The 19,558-nt window shown below is 52.9% G+C and overlaps 1 protein-coding gene and 1 long non-coding RNA gene across 4 annotated transcripts in view; both read left to right on the top strand.

The window, feature by feature from the left end:
* The first annotated feature begins 6 nt into the window (after window positions 1-6).
* On the top strand, window positions 7-1,216 carry LOC109394914 (uncharacterized). The gene is made up of 2 exons (XR_002126550.1): window positions 7-912; window positions 1,062-1,216. It is a non-coding gene; the product is annotated as an uncharacterized LOC109394914 (long non-coding RNA).
* A 2,724-nt stretch (window positions 1,217-3,940) lies between these two features.
* PPM1F (protein phosphatase, Mg2+/Mn2+ dependent 1F) overlaps window positions 3,941-19,558 on the top strand; it is a 27,414-nt gene continuing 11,796 nt past the window's right edge. The window contains exons 1-3 of one of the 3 annotated variants that reach the window (XM_019665439.1): window positions 3,941-4,026; window positions 10,053-10,303; window positions 15,463-15,608. In XM_019665439.1, coding sequence (XP_019520984.1) covers window positions 10,107-10,303; window positions 15,463-15,608 — 343 coding nt within the window. In that variant the 5' untranslated portion in view covers window positions 3,941-4,026; window positions 10,053-10,106. Of the gene's footprint in view, window positions 4,027-4,052; window positions 4,106-8,437; window positions 8,637-10,052; window positions 10,304-15,462; window positions 15,609-19,558 lie in introns of those variants that run through there. The other 2 variants (XM_019665440.1, XM_019665438.1) reach the window with 2 other exon arrangements.

Here is a 19,558-nt window from a genome sequence, read left to right as displayed (position 1 = left end):
CCCAGTAGTGCCTGCAGGGAAGCCACTAAGCGTGGGAACAGTAGCTGAGTGCACAGTAGGAAGTGTCCCTGATGCCAGTCAGGAAGGAGAGCACTGACAGCCAGGCAGGTGTCGCAGGAGGGAAGCCTGGTGGAGTAGGTGGGGCTGGGAGAAGTGCTCTCTGGACCTGGCTGTCTGCAGCCCCACTGCTCAGGCTCAGACCCCGTGCTCCCTGCTTAGCAGCTCTGAGGAGGTCTACGTGTGGTGACTCAGGCAACCCTGAAATCCTGGGGCTTGGTCCCGATTCTTGTTCTCAAGCAAGCCCTTATTGTCTCAGACAGATGGAGCCAGTAACTTACAGGGGAGAGCTAGGCGGGGTGCCATGGTAAGCCGTTCACATGCCAGGTTTAGAAAATAGCCCATAAGCCACAGCACCCTGTGGTGGCTAAGTGCCAGCTGTGAGCTGCATGCCCACCCGCTGTCCATCCCGAGTTCCTGGCTCCAGCCCGGAGGAGGAGCACCCCCATTAGACAACCACAAGTTCCCTGAGCTTTGGAAACTCCGCCCCTGGCCATGTGGTAATAGAGCTCGGTAAAATAGCTTTCCAGGCTGCTCAGTGGAACACTTGAGCAGATCAGAAATGTTGTGCCCCTATCTTGGCAGTAGATTCACAATTCACACTAGAACATATAAGGCTCTGACAAGAGTTTACGTAAATAAACCCGTGGCTTCACCCGGTATCCCACACAGGCGCTACACCCACCAGGCTCCCTCTTCCTGGAGGCCCCAACGAGCCAACCTGGTGCTCTTTGGAGCACAGTTTGGGAAACTACTATGAAAGCTTTTGAAAGGCTGCTGCTGAAGACAGGCTCCCTTGGAAGCTGTACTGCACCTGCTGGGAAGGTGTCTCAGAGGAGGGGACATTCTTAGCAGGTTTGTGCTCCTTTTCCCCTCCCTGCTCTGGTCAGATTCTCTGGCACTGACAGTCACATCTGCTAGAAGGTAGGGTCCTTGGCACAGGGCCACCCACTGTGGCCTTATCACGCATTGAGCAGACACGGCCTTCTCTCCTTGTGTTTTAGGACTCCTCCAGTGAGGCAGCCAGGGTAGAGGCTCAGTTTGGGCTTAAAAGGCAGAGATTACCTTCAGCCTCAAACCCAGACCACCCATTCATTACCAGGATTCTGCACTGTGGTTTCAGCCTCAAGCAGGACTAATAAAGGGTTCATTTCTTTTCCTCTGCAATTGTCCTTTGTTGATGAACCTCCTTTGAGGCCCTTGGCTTTCAAAGCTGGACTCTGCCTTCTGGGTCCCTTTACCTCATCCATCCAACAGCGTCCAAACCCCACTGTTACTTGCAACATGGCTGCAGGAGCAAGGAACTTTAGGCCAGTACTGCCTACTATGCTCCTTGGAACTGCACCTTCTGCCCTTGTGGCAGGGGAGGTCAGTGGCTACAAGTTGGCCTGCTCTGAGCGCACAGGGCAGAACCCCTGCAGACCAGGCCTCCCATCTTTGCAAATGACTCACAGCAGCAGGGCCTGATTGTCTAGCTGAATTGGCTAGACACAGGCTGTTGTCCTTGACAAACCCCATCCCTGTCACCTTGAAACCCTGGCACATGTTGACACCAGGTACACCAGGTATGTTTGCACAGGTAAGTGTAGCAGCCCTCTCTAGGACTGCTGGACAGAAGGCACTACAGACCTGCAGATACAAACCCACTTCTCCCCTCCGTGGGTCAGGCTTTTGAAGATCTGAAGACACCAATGGCCAAAGGAGATCCCAGAGCCCCCTTTAGAAGGCAGCACTGCTGTAGACAGGAGGCCACATGGATGCCCCATTGCAAGTGGCCTGGAAAGTCATGGTGAGGGTTTACACTTCCTTCCCAAGGTCATAGCACTGATGATGGTTTGAAAGCCCAAGACCAATATGATCCCATCTCTACTATGAGTTCATATATGTGAGGCAATGTGTGAAGGCACGGGGAGAGGAAGAGCCAGAGGAACAAGGTGTTTTAACCACCTGCCGGTGGTAAGGAGAGCAGAGGGCTCAGGGTGGAATTCCAGAACAGAAGACATTTGGTGACCAGGAGAGAGTTCAGTCAGAGGAGGCAGAGACAGGAGGAAAAGCCAGGCTGAGCTCTTTGGGAGGCCCTGGCACTCCTCTACCTAGCCAGGGGCACAGCCCTGTGAGAGAAGCAGAGTCCCAGGCTGGGTGGGGTGGGTGACATTGAGAGATTCCATTCACAAGAGTAAAAGCCAAGAGCCAGGAGCTGAGGCGTGATAGAATGCAGACAGGGAGGGGCTGACAAGCCACAGGGCACGAGTAATCTCACAGGCACGTCCTTGGCCCAGCACCCATAAGGGGCAACTCCTGGCCAAGTGGAAGTGCTCCACTGTGCCATCATCTCCAAGCTACCAACGTTGAATGGAATCAGTACTCCAAAAAATGTGGGCTCTGGCTGAGGAGGTCTATAGGTATATCAACTTCCGTGGGTGCCACATTTTGCAGTGTAGGAGGTCCTGTCCCATGTACCACCTTACCTGCGCTGTGGTTCTCAAACTTCACCCCACAGTCATTTTGATGCAGGGGGCCCCAGTCACACTTTGAGAAACACTGATGCAGGTTCTGACAATAGCCCTATGAGATAAGTTGGTTGCTATTGTCCCCATTTTTCTGGTAGGCAGACTGAGGCTTGGGGGAGCTTATTAAGAACATGTTCAAAGTCACAGATTATAAGAAGTAGCCTCAGGCCTCGCTCAGGGTAACCACACTGACAAGGAATTACAGGACCTAAGAAGGCGTGAGTAGAATGAGATGAGCCAGCACCCTGTCCACTTTGTTTCTCTGCCTAGACAGCCCCTGCCTTCTAGACCCATCCCCACCCCAGATGGTTTCCTTTCAGATCAGCCAACCGCTTGTTTTCCTCCAGGTTCTAAAACCCTCCTGTTAGAGAAGCGCCTCAGAGACCTTAATTTCTGGGAAGGAGGGACACAGGCCGCTGGTGTATGGACCTGAAGGTCAGGAGGAGAGGGCCACAGAACTTTGGAGAGCCCTTCCTCCATAAAATAAAATTTTAAATTATACATTATAACGCATTGATGCAAAGATAAGTATCCTAAAAATATTATATATTAAAACATTTTCTTTGACTTAAAAGTTCATTTATTTCTTCTGGCATTGAAAGAAAACATGTTTGTGGTCCTCTATGGTGACAGAAAAACAGCTTCCAAAGATGTCCACATCCTCCTGTGCATTGTGCCAACATTATACTACGTGTGTGACAAAGGGGACTCAGGATGGAATTAAGATTGCTCATCATCTGACTTTAAAATATGGAGATTATCCCAGATTATCTGGGTGGCTCAATGTCATCACATGGGTCTTTACATTCCTGGCTTTTAAAATGGAAGGAGCCATAAGCAAGGAGTGGGGCAGTCTTTAGAAGTTGGAAAAGGCAAGGAAACAGATTCCCGCTACAGCCCCCATAAAGGAACACATCTGCTGACGCCTTGAACTTAGCCCATTGAGACCTTGCGACTCAGAACTGCTAATGAATTGTGTAAGTCTGTGGTAATTAAAGCAGCAATCGGAAACTGATCCTAAAAGTATGGTGGTTCAGGCTCTGTGCCTCCTTGCCTGATGGATGGTGGACAGTCTGGGTGTGTATCCCTGTTCTGCCACTAAATGGCTGTTGACTGCACAAATTGCTTAATTTCTGGGTGCTGCAAGATAAGGATTGCGTTTCCTCAACTACCTACCCACCCAAAGCTGAGAAGTGAAGCAAGTCGCCAGTGAGCAGCTCCACAACCCAGGACGAGGGCCGCGTGTGCACCGCGACCCTCCAGGCGGAGCGCAGCTATTCTCCACTAGAAATGAAAGGGCCACAGTCACGGGTCCTGAGGCCGCCAGGGGGCAGCAGAGGCCCGGCCTCGCCCGCCCGGGGTCCGACTGCGCCTGCGCGCCTCCCGCCGCGGCTGGGGACGGGAAGTGGGCGGGGTCGACTGGGAGCCGCTCCAGGGTCGCCGAGTGGCGGAGTGTCAGGTAAGGCCCACGGGGACCTGCGGGTGAGGAAGCCCGGGGCGCAGGACCGGGGGGCTGTCGGCTCCGGGGTGGGGCTCAGGTGAGGGCCCGAGGTGTGCAGGGGCAAAACGGGGCGCTGAGGATCCCGAGGAGGCGGAATATGGGGGCTGCGGTGACAGGGAGGCCAAGATGGGGAGATTCAAGGGGTTCCGGGTCAGATGGGGAGGCTGAATAGCCAAGGGATCAGCTGGGGTCCTGAGGAACCTGAGGCGGGGAATTGGGGGGCTAGGAAGCCAAGGGTACAAAACTGGGGTAGGGGGGTTTTGGCCCAGCGGGGGTGTGGCCGGCCAAGGCCAGGTGGGAACTTAGGGCCCTGAAGCAGAATGGGGTACTGAGTGGTGACGCGCCCCATTTGCTCGGGGTCTGAAGCATCTGGCTCGGCCAACTGCCCTGACCCTTACCCCACCAGCCCCTGCACTTTTGCAGGACTGCATCTCTGCCGGAATGCCCTCACCCCTGGCCTGCTCCAACCCTTGGCCCTTCCCCAAATATATTTAAGGTGAATGTTTTCGTTAAAGCAAGTGCTTGGGCTGCAGCAGCTTTAGCGGGACATGTGATAGTACCTCAGGCAAGGAGGCCATGGGCTCCACCACTGCAGCTGTGTGACCTCAAGCAAACCCCTTAACCTCTCTGTGTAATAGGGAGAAATGGCACCTGATTGTAGGGATTTTAATGCAGGGCCTAGCACATCGTGGGGCCTAATGAATGGTGATGGACTCCTCCCTTGAAGCCTTCCACCCAGCTGGACACATGTCCTGAGTGACACATATCCTCATGGCATCCCCTGGGGCAAGGGCCTAATGAATGGTGATGGACTCCTCCCTTGAAGCCTTCCACCTAGCTGGACACATGTCCTGAATGACACATATCCTCATGGCGTCCCCTGGGGCAAGTTCTGTGGGCCAAGCTGCGCTCCCACCATGGGAGACAGTCTGTGAGGCCTGCACTCTGAGGTCATCTCCAGCTCACTTCTGGTCTTTGTGCTCATATCCGGCCTATTGTCAGATTTCATTCTTTTCCTTCTGCAATCAAGTTGGAACTGATAAAAGCATCTGAAGACCCCTTCTGGATCTGAGGCCGGCTTTGCCCTTTCCTATCTTTGTGACCTTAGGCAAGTTGTTTACTGTCCCTGAGCTTATTTCTTTATCTACTGTGTAACTAGTAGCTTGTACTTCTTTGCATAGTTGTGAGAGGTAGACAAAAGGAATACTACTTTGAAAGCTGTAAACCTCCACACAAATTCATTTGTAGAATTCCTTTGAGATAGCTCCCAAAGCCAACCCCATCTTTAAAAACCTTTCTCTGCTGCCCATCATGCTCCACAGTGTCTTTGCTTCCTCTTTGAAGGTTCCAGGCCTCAGGCTGCACATCTCAGCCCACACCACCCACTGATGGTGGTGGAAGGAAGCTGGCACTTCACTCTGCCATTACACTTGCCAGTTGCCATACACAAAGGCCATATGCCTGAGAGGACAGGGGTGGGCTCCCTGACCTCGGGGAACTTGTAATCTAGTGAGAAAGTCAGCCTGTAAAAAGTGGTGGTTCCACAACAACGTGACTGTGTTTAATGCTATGGAACAATACACTTAAAAATGGGTAGAATGGTAAATTGTAGCTTATGTATATTTTACCATAAATTAAAAAAAAATATGTATGTAGAAAGAGATCTGGAAGGATTTACAAACTTCCCAGTGCTTATTAATGAATAAAGAAATAAGATTCTCTATTTGTAGAAAAAAATTTTAACAGCGAATGCATTTTGTAATAATGATACAGTTTCCTTTTCTAAGGATTGCTATTTTTTTTCTTTACTCGGATCCTGAAGTAAGCAAGACTCAACAAGCATTTTGTCCAGACTGAGACAAATGCAGTTGTACAAATATGCGTTAGTTGAGCTTATGAGTCAAAACTAGTAAACTAGAGGAAAATAAATATTTTAAGTGGAGAAAAAAATGGATTTTTTACAAGTCAGGTGCCAGCAAAAGTGCCTAGAGCCATGGAAGACAGAGGGCTGGACCCCAAAGGTGTGATGATTTCAGCAGAGCTTGAATCAGAGAGGTCTCAGGGCAAAACAGAATGCCACCAGCAATGCACAGGAGCATGGAGGTAAGGGGCTGTGCCAGGGCAGTGGGCACAGAAATGAAAGACAGGGCCCGTGAGAGAGGCCACATTTGGGTTTGGTGACTGATACAGAATGGATGGGGTTTCCATCACAGTTAGGAGCTAGGCATGAACCTGATGAACTGTGCAGAGGGGTGTCATTCCAGGAGCCGAGAGGATGTGGAGGCCACGTTTAGCCAGACTAGTCAAGCAGGTGGCAGTGGGGCCTCGGAGCCCAGTATCCCTCTCATGTCCACCCCAGGTCCTTGATGATTTGCACAGACTCATGCACGAGTCTCCTCTTGAGCCCTTCACCAGCATTCCCAGTTGGGACACTCCTGCACCAGGCTCAGCTTCGCCTCACCTGTGCTCTCTGGTCCTGCTGCCTACCTGCTGGCCACTGCATTGCTCCTGAAACTCTGTCTTCTCAGTTGGTCCTGTGAGAACTCAGGGCCACAGCACTCCCAGGGCTGCCCCTGGGTCCCCCTTTGGGTTAGGAATTCCTCCCTCCCTCAGCCTTTGTGCCTTTATCTCTAGGCCCCAGGCTCCTAAGGGCAAGGATTGTTTTGCTCATATCCGTATGGCTCCATCACAGAGTCAGGAGTTTGTTTAAAAAAAAAAAAAGGAAGGGCAGGGAAGGAAATTACTTGTGTGTCACAAACCAGCTGGGCTTCAGAGAATGGAAGCCATGTCCTGGTTCTTCTCCTCGTCCCTCGCCCCCTCCAGGTAATGCAGAAACAAGCCTGGTTTGTCCTCAGCAGGCAGGGTAGCTCTGGACCACCCGCGTGTCTAGTGAAGGTGGGAGACTAGCGCAGGCCCTGATGTAAGCCAGCCCACAGGATGCAGACAGAGCTTGCACACAAGCACTGTCACACCTGTGCTGCCTTGCCCCCTCCCTCTGGGTCCTCAGCACGTTCAGGCCCATGCCAGATCCTGGGCCTGGGGTGGTAGGCGCAGGGCACATGACTGCAGTGCCCTGCACGGTGAGGAACATGGCAGAGACCAGTGCCTGCAGTGCTGCAGTGCAGAGAGGAGGGGCCCCCAACCCCTAGGGAAATGGGCTCACAGGAAACAAGGGGTCCCCAGACATAGGAAACAGCATCCTAAGGCCGGGAGGTGAGAAGGAGGCTCCTGCATTCCAAATTGTTGAGCAGTGTCACCACCAGCAAATGAGGTTAAATGTGAGGGACCTTGAACTCTGTGCCTTATGCTCTGAGCCAGGATTCTCAAACTGGGGCCCTCCTGTGCACTCTGGGGAGGTTGGTGAGTACACTGTCCTCTCATTGGATCCTAATCACACATGTACACGAGGCCAAGATTTCAGTGCTTGGGGAGCGTGTTTCTGGACTCAGCATTTCCCAACCCCAGGGCACCCACTGTTGCTTGGGACAGCTCTGCATTACTCACATTTCTCTCCTCTAAGCAACAGGAGGCCCGAGAGGTTTGAATGCAGAGGAGGGGAAAGCAGAGGAGGCCTCTTTCTCTGCCCAAGAGTATCCAAGCCTGCTGGGAAATTCTCACTCCCTTGTTGTTTTCATTGGCTTGATTCTTGTGTCTTCGGGAGCTGGTGCCGCCTGGCCGGCTTCCTCCCCAGCTGACCCTCACCTCCCCCTTGGAACTCCTGGCCCTTCCTGATCTCTCCATCTCACAGTCTTACCTGGTGGTTATAATGCAGTTGTCTGTCCTGTGCACGTCTTGGTCTCCCTTCTTTATTTTACATTCTTGACCTTTTTACCTGTTTGCCTTTGTAGCCCAGGGCTGCATTGTATTCTCTTCCAATGGTAAGTACATGGAAGGATAACAATAAAATGAAGTCTGTTCCCGTAACCTTTCATCACAAGTGACCCCATTTCTATATTATTTCTGTGTGTCTACTTTTAAAAATTAACTCTCGATTCCTGTCTTTGGAAGAAGAGCGGTTTTGTGCTTTTTTAATTGACTACTGTTTGCCCTTTGCCCTCTGAATCCTTCTCTGATTAGACATTTAATTCTCTTCCCTCTCCTCGTTACCCCATCTCTTCTTACGTTTTCCATCTTTATTCTTCCAGAAGACTTGTACTAAGTTAGTTCTTGACAAGGACAGCCCTTCCCCCAGCTGTGTTCTTCAGTGGGCTGTGAGCTGCCTTCAGCCTCCAACTTCAAACCTCTGCCCACAGCTGCCCTTTGGCAGTTTGCAGATGTGGTCTGTAGATAAGACTGATGATTCCAGAAGATTCTCTTCTGTGGTCCTGCCCTCTCCATTCACTCATCAGAACGTAGAAGGCCTCAGGAAGGGGATGGGCCGTTCTCCTCCTGGAACTTGGAGTACTGTTTAGACTCTCGAGTCAATTTGTTACCATCAGGAAACACTGTTGATTTTCCTGGGATGTAAACTTATGGGGTTCGTTCCTGAAGAAAGTTTCCCAGCCTGGATGCTATGGAGAGAACAAGAGGAAGGGGCTGAGCAGGTGGCGGGGAGGTGACGTACCCAGGTGTGTGTGTTAGAAAGTGGGGCCTCGAGACGGCTGGGCTGCAGCCCCTGAGTGGGATTGGGAAAGAGTGGGGCGCGGAGGCTAATCCTGAAGGGGGAATGGAGGGAAGACATTATGGGACCGGTTAGGTCTGGAAGGCTGTGAGTGGGAGGTGGGAATCCAGTGGGCCATCGGGGTGTCTCACAGACTTTGCTTTGACCAGCATACTAACAGAGGTGGAGAGGTTGGACTGGCAGTCCATCAGGGGTCCTGAGCTGGGGGAGGGGAGCTGGAGGCCCACCTTGTGTGGAGGATGGGGGTGAGTGACACTTTCCAGGTGTGAGAGGAGTGGGGTGTGGGGGGGGGGGATGACAAGCTTGAGCTCCAGAAACCTTCCTGTATCCCTTTGTCCATTCTCAGGCAAAGAGCTGCTCCCCTCTAAGCCTCAGTGTTCCCATCTGTGAAATGGGGGCTCATCTTGGCTCCCAGGGGTGTTTTGGGTAATACACAGGGCCTGGCAGTTAGTAAGCACTCTGCCTTCCTACGGTTGCGGGGAGGACGAGCCCTCAAGTCTGGAGCTATGCCTGGGGCAGTAAGGTCAGTGACCTGTGCCGTCCACAGTGCCTGTCCTCCAGCTGGGCCTTAGGAGGCTCTGGACTCCTCCTGTCAGAGAGGACTTAATAGGCTTGACCACATTCCGAATGCCCCTGACTATCCTGGGTTAACCCTCTGCTTCCCCCCTGCCCACACTCAGATGCCCCACAGCCTCTAGGGAGCCCTTCCTGCTCCTCCTCTAGTCTGTCTCTGAAACAACCCAGGGCCAGCCCTGTCCTGCATGTGAGCCTTGCCGCTGTCCCGTCCAGACCCTCCTCTTTCCCCCAATAGGTGTTTCTTCTCCCCTCTGGGCACCACGTCTAGGCTCACAGTGAGGAAGTGGTATCACTTCCTCACCTCCTGGCTGCCAAGGTCCCAGGTCAGGTTGAACCCCTTCACCTGCCACATTCATCTACCTCAGTGGCCTGGTCCTGGTTCCCTCTTCTGCCCACCGCTGGCCACTCTGGCCATCTCTGCCAGGAATACGCCTTCCTCCTCCTTTAAGACATCCATGCAACCGCTGCTCCTGGCTCTGTCCCCTGAAGCCACTTGTCTAGGCTCCCCTTTGTCTCCTTTCAGACCTGCATTAGGACACCAGGGTTGCCCCTCCTGATTACTTGGGCCTCCTGAATTGTGTGTTAGGCCAGGCAGTCCTGCCCTTCTGCCGTGAGCCCTAGGCTTGGTGCAGCCCCTGCCATGCGGTGGTTGAAGGTGCAGGAGAGAACAGGTGCCGGGGACTCAGCACTGCAGGGCAAGGGCACTGTGACCCCAGAGCAGGGCAGTGACCCCAGAGCTGGGCACTGAGCGCCTTGTGTTTTTGCTGATTCTCACATCTCTCCCCAGAGTAAAGCCTGACTGGAACCCCAGCAGCAGGCCCTGCCCCGGGATGCTCTGGGCATGGCCTCTGGAGCCTCACAGCAGAGCAACCAGATGGCAGAGGAGGCCCCTGGCTTCTTGGACGCATTCCTCCATGACTTTCCAGCCCCGCTGAGCCCGGAGAGCCCTTTGCCATGGAAGACCCCAGGAACAGTGCTGAGCCAGGAGGAGGTAGAGGGCGAGCTGGCCGAGCTGGCAGTGGGCTTCCTGAACAGCAGGTAGGCTGTGCACCCACTGGAAGGGGACAGCACGGGACACAAGCATGGCGCATGCTATGTGCCATGTGCTGACCTTGACCCTTGACCCTGGCATTTATCCTACATGTCTAGCCCTGTGCCGATTATGTTCCCTAAGTGAATTCCCATGACAGGGTGGCTGTAACAAAGCACCACAGGCTGGTGGCTTAGAGCAACAGAAATGTATTGTCTCAGCTCTGGGGCTGGAAGTCAGAGATCAATGTGTAAGCAGGGCCATGCTCTCCAACAAAGGTTGTCATGGAGAATCTGTTGCAGGCCCTTCTCTTAGCTTCTGGTATCATTAGCAGTCCTTAGTGTGCATTGGCCTAGAGACGCACCACTCCAATTGTTGTCACATGGCGTCCTCCCATTATCTGTCTTCACATGGCATCTCTCCTGCCTGTATCTCTTCTCTTCTTGTAAGGATGCCAGTCCTATCGGATACGGGGCCCACCCTCCTCCTATATGACTTCATCTTATACCTGCAAAGACCCTCATTCCAAACAAGGCCACATCCTGAGCCACTGCAGGTTAGGATTACAACATATCTTTCTAGGGAACACAATTCAACCCATAAGAGGTGCTAAGCAGTGGGTTCTGTTGCTGTCCAGTTTTACAGACGGGGAGGCAGAGGCCAGGTGGGTTAGGAGACTGGCCAAGACCTCAATATTGGGGCAGGGCAGGGCCTGGCCATATGCCCAGCATGCAAGCCATGCTGCCCACCACACCCCCCAGCCACCATGACCCAAGAGTTGGTGGTGCTTTCCCTATTTCACAGGCGAAGAAGCTGAGACGCAGAGAGGGGGCACAATCAGCTTAGCAGATTTTGAGGGAGATAGAAAGTCGTGTGCCTGCCAGCCACGCACACATAGGGAGGCTCGTGGCGTGTGGGCTGAAGGGCCATGCGGCATCCATGTGAACCTCATCCTTCTCTGAGGGGCCACACCCATAGTTCCTAGTTACTGCATCACCCCTAAAATCAGGACACACCCCTGGCCTCGGTGTGTGTCCTGTGCAGCCGATCAGCTCCATCCCTACACACCCGGAGGGCCTGCTTGGAAGGACCCTGAGGCCCCAGCAGAGTCACTGACTCTCTCTTGCCTGTGCAGCTGTAGCGTGGGAAACTATTTCACTGAGCACAAAGGCTGCTGGTTGTGGACCTGCTCCAGGGCCACATCCATCCCAGCATCCCACATGGCCCCACAGAGCTCAGGAAGAAACGCCCAGTGACCATATCCCTCAGGGTGTGACATGTGCAGAAAGGGTCGCCGGCTTGTTCTGCTTTGAGGGAATATTTTAGAGGCAGGTAGAGCAGAGTGGGCCTAGGGCCTGACAACGCCATATCAGGGGTGCTGGATGGGTGCTGGGGGGAGGGGGAGAAGAGGGCAAGGAGGACTCTTAGAGCTCTGCCGGCCGCAGGGCCAAAAACACAAAAAATGGGAGGAGACGGAGCTGGCCGGGCATAGCAGCAGCTCTCAGAGGGGAGAAGGAAAGTCAAGGGCCCTGGGCCACTCGGTCTATCCTTCCAGCAGCCACTGGGCCTGCCATGGAGGCTCATGGGCTGTGGGAAGACAGGCAGGCCCGGGAGGACTGGTACCCCTGTCGGGGGAGGAGAGGGTGCACAGAAGGGATGTGTGAGGGGTGGGGGCCAGAATAGTGGGGCTGGTTTTGCTTCACAGGAGTGGAACTGGGAGGGGATGAGGAAGAGGAGGGAGGCTGGACAGGAGCAGGTGACCACCCTCCTGCCCAGGGTGGGGCCTGAGCTAGAGGAGTCACAGGTCAGTTGAAGGGATTGTGGGGCACAGGGTCTTGGGGGGAGTGAGTTTTATGAGGGAGGGCAGGTGACTCAAACTAAATGTAGGGAAGAGCAGGACTTGTTTGAGGTGGAGCAGGACTCTGAGGCCCTGGCAGCAGATGAGTCTGAGAGGGTGGGAGGGTGGGAGGAGGCCTGCAGGCCCTGGGCTCAGGTGTTAAATGGGCACTCGTCAATTAGCAGGACAACACAAACAGGCCTGAGATCATTAGTGGCAGGAGAGACCAGGAGGGGGTGGCACAGGCCTCTGCAGAGCCCCCCTAGCCACTTTAGGCCCCCGCTGTGACTCCACCTTAAAGCATCTTAAAATGGAGTTATTTTAAAGTCTTACATTTTTCAGCCATCTTACTGGGTTTACTTTCAGTTACTTTCATCCTTTTCTAGTAGTTCTTTCCTAGGTAGAGTCGGATATTCACTCAGATATTCTGCACTGCATTTGACTATCAGGAGTACCCCACTCGCACACCTTCCGACTGGGTGGGCTCCTGTCTCTGGAGCTGGAGCTTGAGGGCTCTTGGGTGTAAGGGGCCCGAGCATGGTGGTCCACGGAGATTTTTCAGATCATAATGGTATGTATCTTTTACGAGACTGGAAGTCACATCACTGAGTTCAAGGGTGTGATGATTTATGTCTTGTCTTTCCCCTTGTTAGCAGTTCCATGTCACATCTCAGGTCTCCGAGCAGTGCACACCTTATACTGTATTATTTACGTGGGTTTTCATCTTTGCTGCTAAACTGGAAACTCCATGAAAACCCCCAAGGTGGGCGGGACTAGAGGGTTTCTCGGCTCCCTGGGTCATGCACACTCATCTTATCCCACTTACCGCAGCATCTTCTGGCCACATTAGAAGCCCCAGTGATAAAGGGCCTGAGTGCCTTGTGGGTGTATTGGGCGGGACCCCTGGATGAGGTGGGAGGGGCAGCCAGAAAGCAAGCCTGTGGCCCACAGCCAGGCATTGTGTGGGTCCCCACTGCCGGAAGCTGCTTCTCTGCCCTTAGTGGCCTCAGTGGCGGGGCTTCAGAGGGCCTGCAGGAAGCCACAAAGCTCGACCTCACCAGGAGCAAGGAGAACAGATACCCCTTCTCTCTCTCTCCTGTGAAAAAGGGAAACCCAGCGAATGGCAGGAAATCCCCAAATGGCAGAGGAACTCATTTCTCATGTCTTGGCTGGTTGTTTTTCAAAGACAGTTCCCCAGAGGTTTCTTTGCTGAGTCACCCTCTCATTCATCCCCGTATATCCCTAGGATCATCTATAGACACCACAAATGTCCAGCCCCAAAGGGACATGACCCGTCCTCCGGGCTTTTGGGAGGTCCTTGCCCTCAGGGTGAAGCTAAGTGTGTGAGTCCAGCAGAGAATTACTGGCCACCTGCCCTGGGCCTTGGCCCCACCCTCAGTGAAAGGCACATGGGGGTGAATGCATGTCCTCTGGCCTGCGAGGGGCTCCCACTGGTGGGGAGGCAAATTCTGGGGTCAGGATGCATCCTAGAGGCTGAAGGGGCAGCGGGGGTGGGGGAAGGACTGACCCCTACTGCTGGGGGAGCCAGGGAGAGCTTCTCAGGGACGTGGTGTGGGAGCCAGCCCCTGAGCCGGGCAGGCAGGCCTGGGCGCCCATGGAAAAGTGCATGTGTGGCCCTTTCGGATATTCACTCAGATATTCACTCAGTCCTCCTCTGTTGGCCTCAGACTCTCTATCCCCAGGACTTCCTAGAAGCTCCTGTTTCTTCCCTCCATTTGCTTTCCCACATCTGTCCACGCTGACCCCCAGCTCTGTTCTGCGTATCTGTGGCCTTCAAAGCACTCAGCCAAGTCTCGCTCCCTGGAATCGTTCCTCCCCGGCTGTCTCTAGAGTCATCCCACTTTTGCAGCTGCTCCCAGCCCCACAGGCTACTCTCTGCCCGGGCGAGCATCTTTGAGCTACAGCCCCCACCCCCATTCATTCCAAGGCCCCATCTTCAGTCCAGACCACATGCCCACCAGCCCCAGACCTCTAGACCTCAGCAGAACCTGAGACTCGCTGTAGACATGGAACCCATCCGATCTCCTGCCCAGCACCTGCTCTGTCCCCTCTTGTCCACCACCAGGCCGTGTTCTGCTCAGGCCTGGGCCTCCCTGCAGCATTTACTCTTCAATCCATCCTCCATAGCAAGGCCAAAGAGACCAATCCCATCATGTCACATCCCTCTTCAAAACACACCAAGGCCATGGCTCCCCATTGCCCTGACACCTGCCCCCCTCCTTCCAGCGTTCCCTTGTACCAACTGCCCTGATGGGCAGGGAACCCCATGGCCGTGCACAGCCCAACCTTTCAGACGCAACCCAGGGGACCACGCTCCCTAGATTTGTTTCTTGGGGTGGCTATGATGAAGGACCTCAGACTGGGTGCCTTAAACAACACAAATGTATTGTCCGAGGGTTCTGGAGGCTGGAAGTCCAAGATCAAGGTGTCAGCAGGGCTGGTTCCCACTGGTGGTTGTTGGCCGCCCTTGGCTTGTAGGCTCATCATTCCAGTCTCTGCCCTCATCCTTCATCACTGTTCTCCCTGCATGTGTCTGTGTCTGAGTTTCCCCTTTTGATAAGGACACCAGTGTTACTGGATTAGGGGATCACCCTACTCCAGAGTGACCTATTCTTAACTAATTACATCTGTAACCACTCTATTTCCAAATAAGGTCACATTCTGAGGCAGTGGGGGTTAGAACTTCAACATATGAATGTGGGGGGACACAATCAACCCATAAGACTCCCCAACCCCCAGGGGTCCCCAGCCAGTATTGGTGACCAAATGCTGTCATCTGGCTGGACGTTAGGCAGTTTATTTGGCCTGGCCACCAAGGCAGTGTACACAGCTCACGCATCTGTGACACCCCCTCCCCACCAGCCCTAGCACTCGTCTGGTGTAGTGCAGGCCCTAGTAAATGGACATCCATCCAGCTCCCCATGGACCAGAGGTCTCATCGAGACCCCATGTTGGAGTGTAAGTAATTATCGCTACCTCCTAAAGGGCCTCCCTGGGTGGAGGGGGCCCGAGGTCTCCCTCTGGAGCAGCGGTTCTCAACCTTTCACAGGGGTTGCCTAAGACCATCGGAAAACACAGATTTTCGATGGTCTTAGGAATCGAGACACCGCTCCTCTATCCGTCTCCAGGCCCACATGCAGATACGCCCACATACGAGTACCTGGCGACCCCTGTGAAAGGGTCGTTCGACCCCCAAAGGGGTCGCGACCCACAGGTTGAGAACCGCTGCTCTAGAGGGTTTGGACAGGCACTGGGGCATTGGCTTCTGCCGAGAAGCCGTCTCCAGCTCATTTCTTGTTCCCATCCCAGGAACGCTCCGCCACCACTTGCCTCATCTCTAGCCCATGAGGCAGTTTCCCAGCTGCTGCAGATGGACCTTTCTGAATTCAAGAAGTTGCCCAGGCAGGAGGAGGAAGACAATGAGGAAGAGGAGAAGGAGAAGGCCCCTGTGACCTGTGAGTTCTCCCTCTTGGGGCCCCAGACTTAGCCAGAGACAGGCTTGCCAGCCAGACAAGGGATAGGCCGCCGGGGAGCACCAATGTGGGAGAAGGCCAGGCTCACTTGATTTCCATCTCCTTTCCCGTTCTGCTGGTGGAAGGACGGTTATGGCAGCACATGGCTGATGGCTGTGAAGGGGCAGCGCCGGATATGCGTGCTCATGATAGGATGACAGGATCAAGATGTAGAGGATAGCACTCCCAACATGAAGTCGGGGGTGGGGGTGGGGGGGGGGAGCGCGGCAGCCACTCACTGGGCTTCAGAACAGCCAGGGAATGAATGACACGTATCCCATTTTACATGGAGGACACCAACTGAGGTGCTCTGGGTTTCACTCTTGCTTTTCTGCCTCAGGCGACATCGCCCCATGGTGACGTGGGAGTGGGTTTCCCGAGGCTGATAGAAAATGCCAATAGAGCTCTCCCAATGGCCTGGGCTGACCCAACCCTGTCAGGTGGAGAGTCAGTGGTGTCCATGTGACCTTGGGGAGGCGGCCTGTCCCTGGGACAGTGGTCAGCAAGGCAGCCTCAAGCCATAATGTCCAGAGGAACCCAGAAACGGGGAGTGAGCCTCATCCTAAAAAGCCCAGGCTCTTATTTTGTATGTCTTCCTTTCACTTTCCTGGTAATTCCTTTCTATCATATTTCAACAAAGTGTCGATTCATGTCAGACCTGAACTACAGTGAGTGAGAGACTCTGAGCTGTGGCCCCGGGCAGAGTGTGCAGGTGGGCCTAGACTGGGACCAGCTGGCATCTGCTCCACCCTCACTGGTGAAAGGTACAGCTCAGGCCACAGGCAGGGCTGCAGGCCAATGCAGAGGACATCCTGGGACCTGGGGCCCAGCCTGGCCCTGGAGGCAGTGGGAGGGAGCCTCAGAACATTTCCCTTTCTTTTCCAGTTTCCTTTTTTACTATGTTACTTTATTATTTTTTTTAAATGGAGATACGTTGACATATAACATTATATAAGTTAAAGGTGTACAATGTGTTAATTTGGTTCATTTATATGTTGCATATGATTGCCACCCTAGCGTTGCTAACACCTCCCTCATGTCACTTAATTACAGGCATACCTCAGAGATATTGTGGGTTTGGTTCCAGGCCACCACAGTAAAGCGAGTGGTAATCTTTTTGCTGGGGCGGAGGTCGGGTCTTGTCTTCAGTTTGTAAAAAATGCAGCATCTGTCAAGCACAATAAAGCGAAGCATAATACAACGAGGTATGCCTGTATTTGAGTATCTCAGCTTTCGTGCAAGCATTGAGGGCAAAGTGAGGAACAGGTGGGGAAAAGAGAAGAAAAACACGCAGCCTCTTCTTGAAGTGGGTGCCGGGCCTTTCTCATTTGCGTTCCCTGCCCTTCTCCCTCCTGGCTCCCTGCCTGTGTTCCATCCCAACACAGGCTCGTGTTTCCGCCTGGGAGGCGCAGATATCGGCTTAGTGACAGGCAGCCATTGTCCTCTGCAAAGCCGGCGGGCTCTCCGCCCAGCTAAGGGAGCACTGGTGGGCCCCGCCCGACTCGCTTCCCGGCAGGAAATCAGCACCACCTGCTGGCGGGAAGGAGCAGTGTGGTGGCTGACAGTGACGGAGCCCTCCACTTGGGGGCTCCCGCTTGCTGCTGCAGGAGGAAAGGGCCCAAACAGGAGGAAGCCGTAGCCTGCTCCTGCCTTCCATGCTGGCCTGGGCGCCCGGCCTGGATAAGCTCATCCCTGTCGTGGGAGCAGAATAGTAAAGTCTATCGGTGGGTGTTATGAGAATCACCACCCAAGGGCAGAGATGTGACTGAAACCTCTGTGTTGCCCGGTCAGATGGAGCCACCAGCAGCCCCTCTCCAGTGAGCAGTTCCCATGGGTGCCAGGAAAGCAGGCGGGTCTTCTGAATGGCATCAGAAGTATGTGGGCCAGGTGATCCTCCCATAGCTTATTCTCATTGGTAATTGCCCTTTGCTGGAGCCCAGATTCAAACTTAAACACATTGACAAAAACACAGTCCTCTTTTAAGGCAAAAGAGTAAACAGTACCCTGAACCCCCCTGGGTGTTTCAGGCCTGGTAAAACCCAGTTCACATCAGATGCCCGAATGGTCACAGAGTTCTCGTGTTGTGGCAGCAGCCAATTCTAGAAACCCCTGCCTCGATGCATGGATTCCCTCGGATGTGTCTTTCCGAGGTCGCCTGTGCTCGCAGACCCTCAATGCCTCCCCTGGCCTCCCCTTATTTTCTTCTGTAGCCACTGCCTGTGGGCAGGAGCCCTTCTCCAACTCCCTAAGTCCTTTGAGTGTGGCCTGTGACACTCCTGAGTCTGCCCTGTTTCCAGTTACTTGTCTTGGGGCTCCCCTCCTATGTGACCAGCCCTGTACCTGCCACTCACATTTGGGCCAGCAGGGTCCCAAGAGGGGTTTGTGCATCAAAATGAACTGAGTCTCTGAGATGAGGCACCTGAGGTTTCTTTTGGACCTGTTCCTTGTTAATCTTTCCTTTACAGCCAGATTTAGGTAGAATTTGGGTTTTTTTTTTTTTTAATTTTAATCTTTGTTGTGGGGGGTATTACCTGTTGCTGCACAACAAATTGCTCCGAAATTTAGCAGCGTAAAACAATAAACATTTATTATGCCACAGTTTCTGTGAGTCTGGAATTTGAGAGCAACTGAAATGGTGGTTCTGGCCCAGGGTCTCCCACGAGGTCAGACGAAGGCCAGTGGTTCAATCACACAGTTATTGGCAGGAGTCCTCACTTCCACACCATGTGGACTCTGCACGGGGCTTCTTGAGCATCCTCCTGGCATAGGAGCTGCTTCCCTCAGAGCCAGTGACTCACGAGAGATAATGAGAAAGACAGAGGTGGGCATGCAAGATGGAAGCCACAGCACCTCTTAAGACCTAGCGTGTGAAGCTGCTCATGGTCACCTCCGTTTTATTCCATTTATTGAAGCAGGTCACTAAGTTGCACACTCAAGGGGAGGGAATTGAGCTCCCAGTCTTAAAGGGGAAAATATCAAAAAATTTATGGACGTATTTTAAAGCCATCACCTGGGGCTAACACTTATAATAGAAAATTAAGAAAGCACTAAGAAAGTGTACTTAAAAAACATCACCCATAAACCACCACCTGTAAATACTCACTGCTGACTGTGGTTTTGTGCCTTCCCTGCCTTTTATTTTCTGGGTCCAGGTGGTTGAAGGCTTTTTTACATACTCATGATTAAACTGTATGTGGAATTTTTCATCTTCCTTTTTTCACGATGTTTTTTTCCTTAATATCATGGCACAAGTATTTTACATGCTTGCCAACTCTGTAAAAGTCCATTTTTGTTTTATTCTTTAACTTTATTTTGAGAGAACCATAGTCTCACAGACAGCTACACAACCATCAGAATCCCAGGCATTCTTTACCCAGTTCCCTCCAACAGTAACGTCTTGCAAAACTATAGTAAAATATCACGACCAGGATCCTGGCATAGTCAAGATACAGAACAATTTCATCCCACAAGATTCCCTCATGTTCCCCTGTATGGTCACCCTAACACACCCCCCAACCACTGACAGTCACTAATCTCTATTTCTGTAATTTTGTCATTTCAAGAATGCATATACATGGAATCACACAGTAGATAACTTTTGGGGTTTGGCTTTTTTCGCTCAGCATAATTCTCTGGAGATTCATCAGTTTTCTGTGTGTGTGTCAATAGCTCCTTACTTTTCTCCTGCTGAATGATGTTCCGTGGCACTATGTACCCAAGTTTGTTTAAACATTCGCGCGTTGAAGGACATCTGGGCCGATTCTGGTTTTTGGGTATTACACATAAAGTTGCTGTGAACATTTGGGCACAGCTTTTTGTGTGAACATAGATAAACCTCCAGGGGTACACTTGCCTAGCCATATGGCAGTTACATCTTTAGTTGCAAAAATCTT

Source organism: Hipposideros armiger, unplaced genomic scaffold (assembly GCF_001890085.2).
Source record: "Hipposideros armiger isolate ML-2016 unplaced genomic scaffold, ASM189008v1 scaffold_443, whole genome shotgun sequence".
NCBI lineage: Eukaryota > Metazoa > Chordata > Mammalia > Chiroptera > Hipposideridae > Hipposideros > Hipposideros armiger.
Note: the sequence above shows the minus strand (reverse complement) of the source record. Positions and strands in the feature narration are given on the sequence as shown.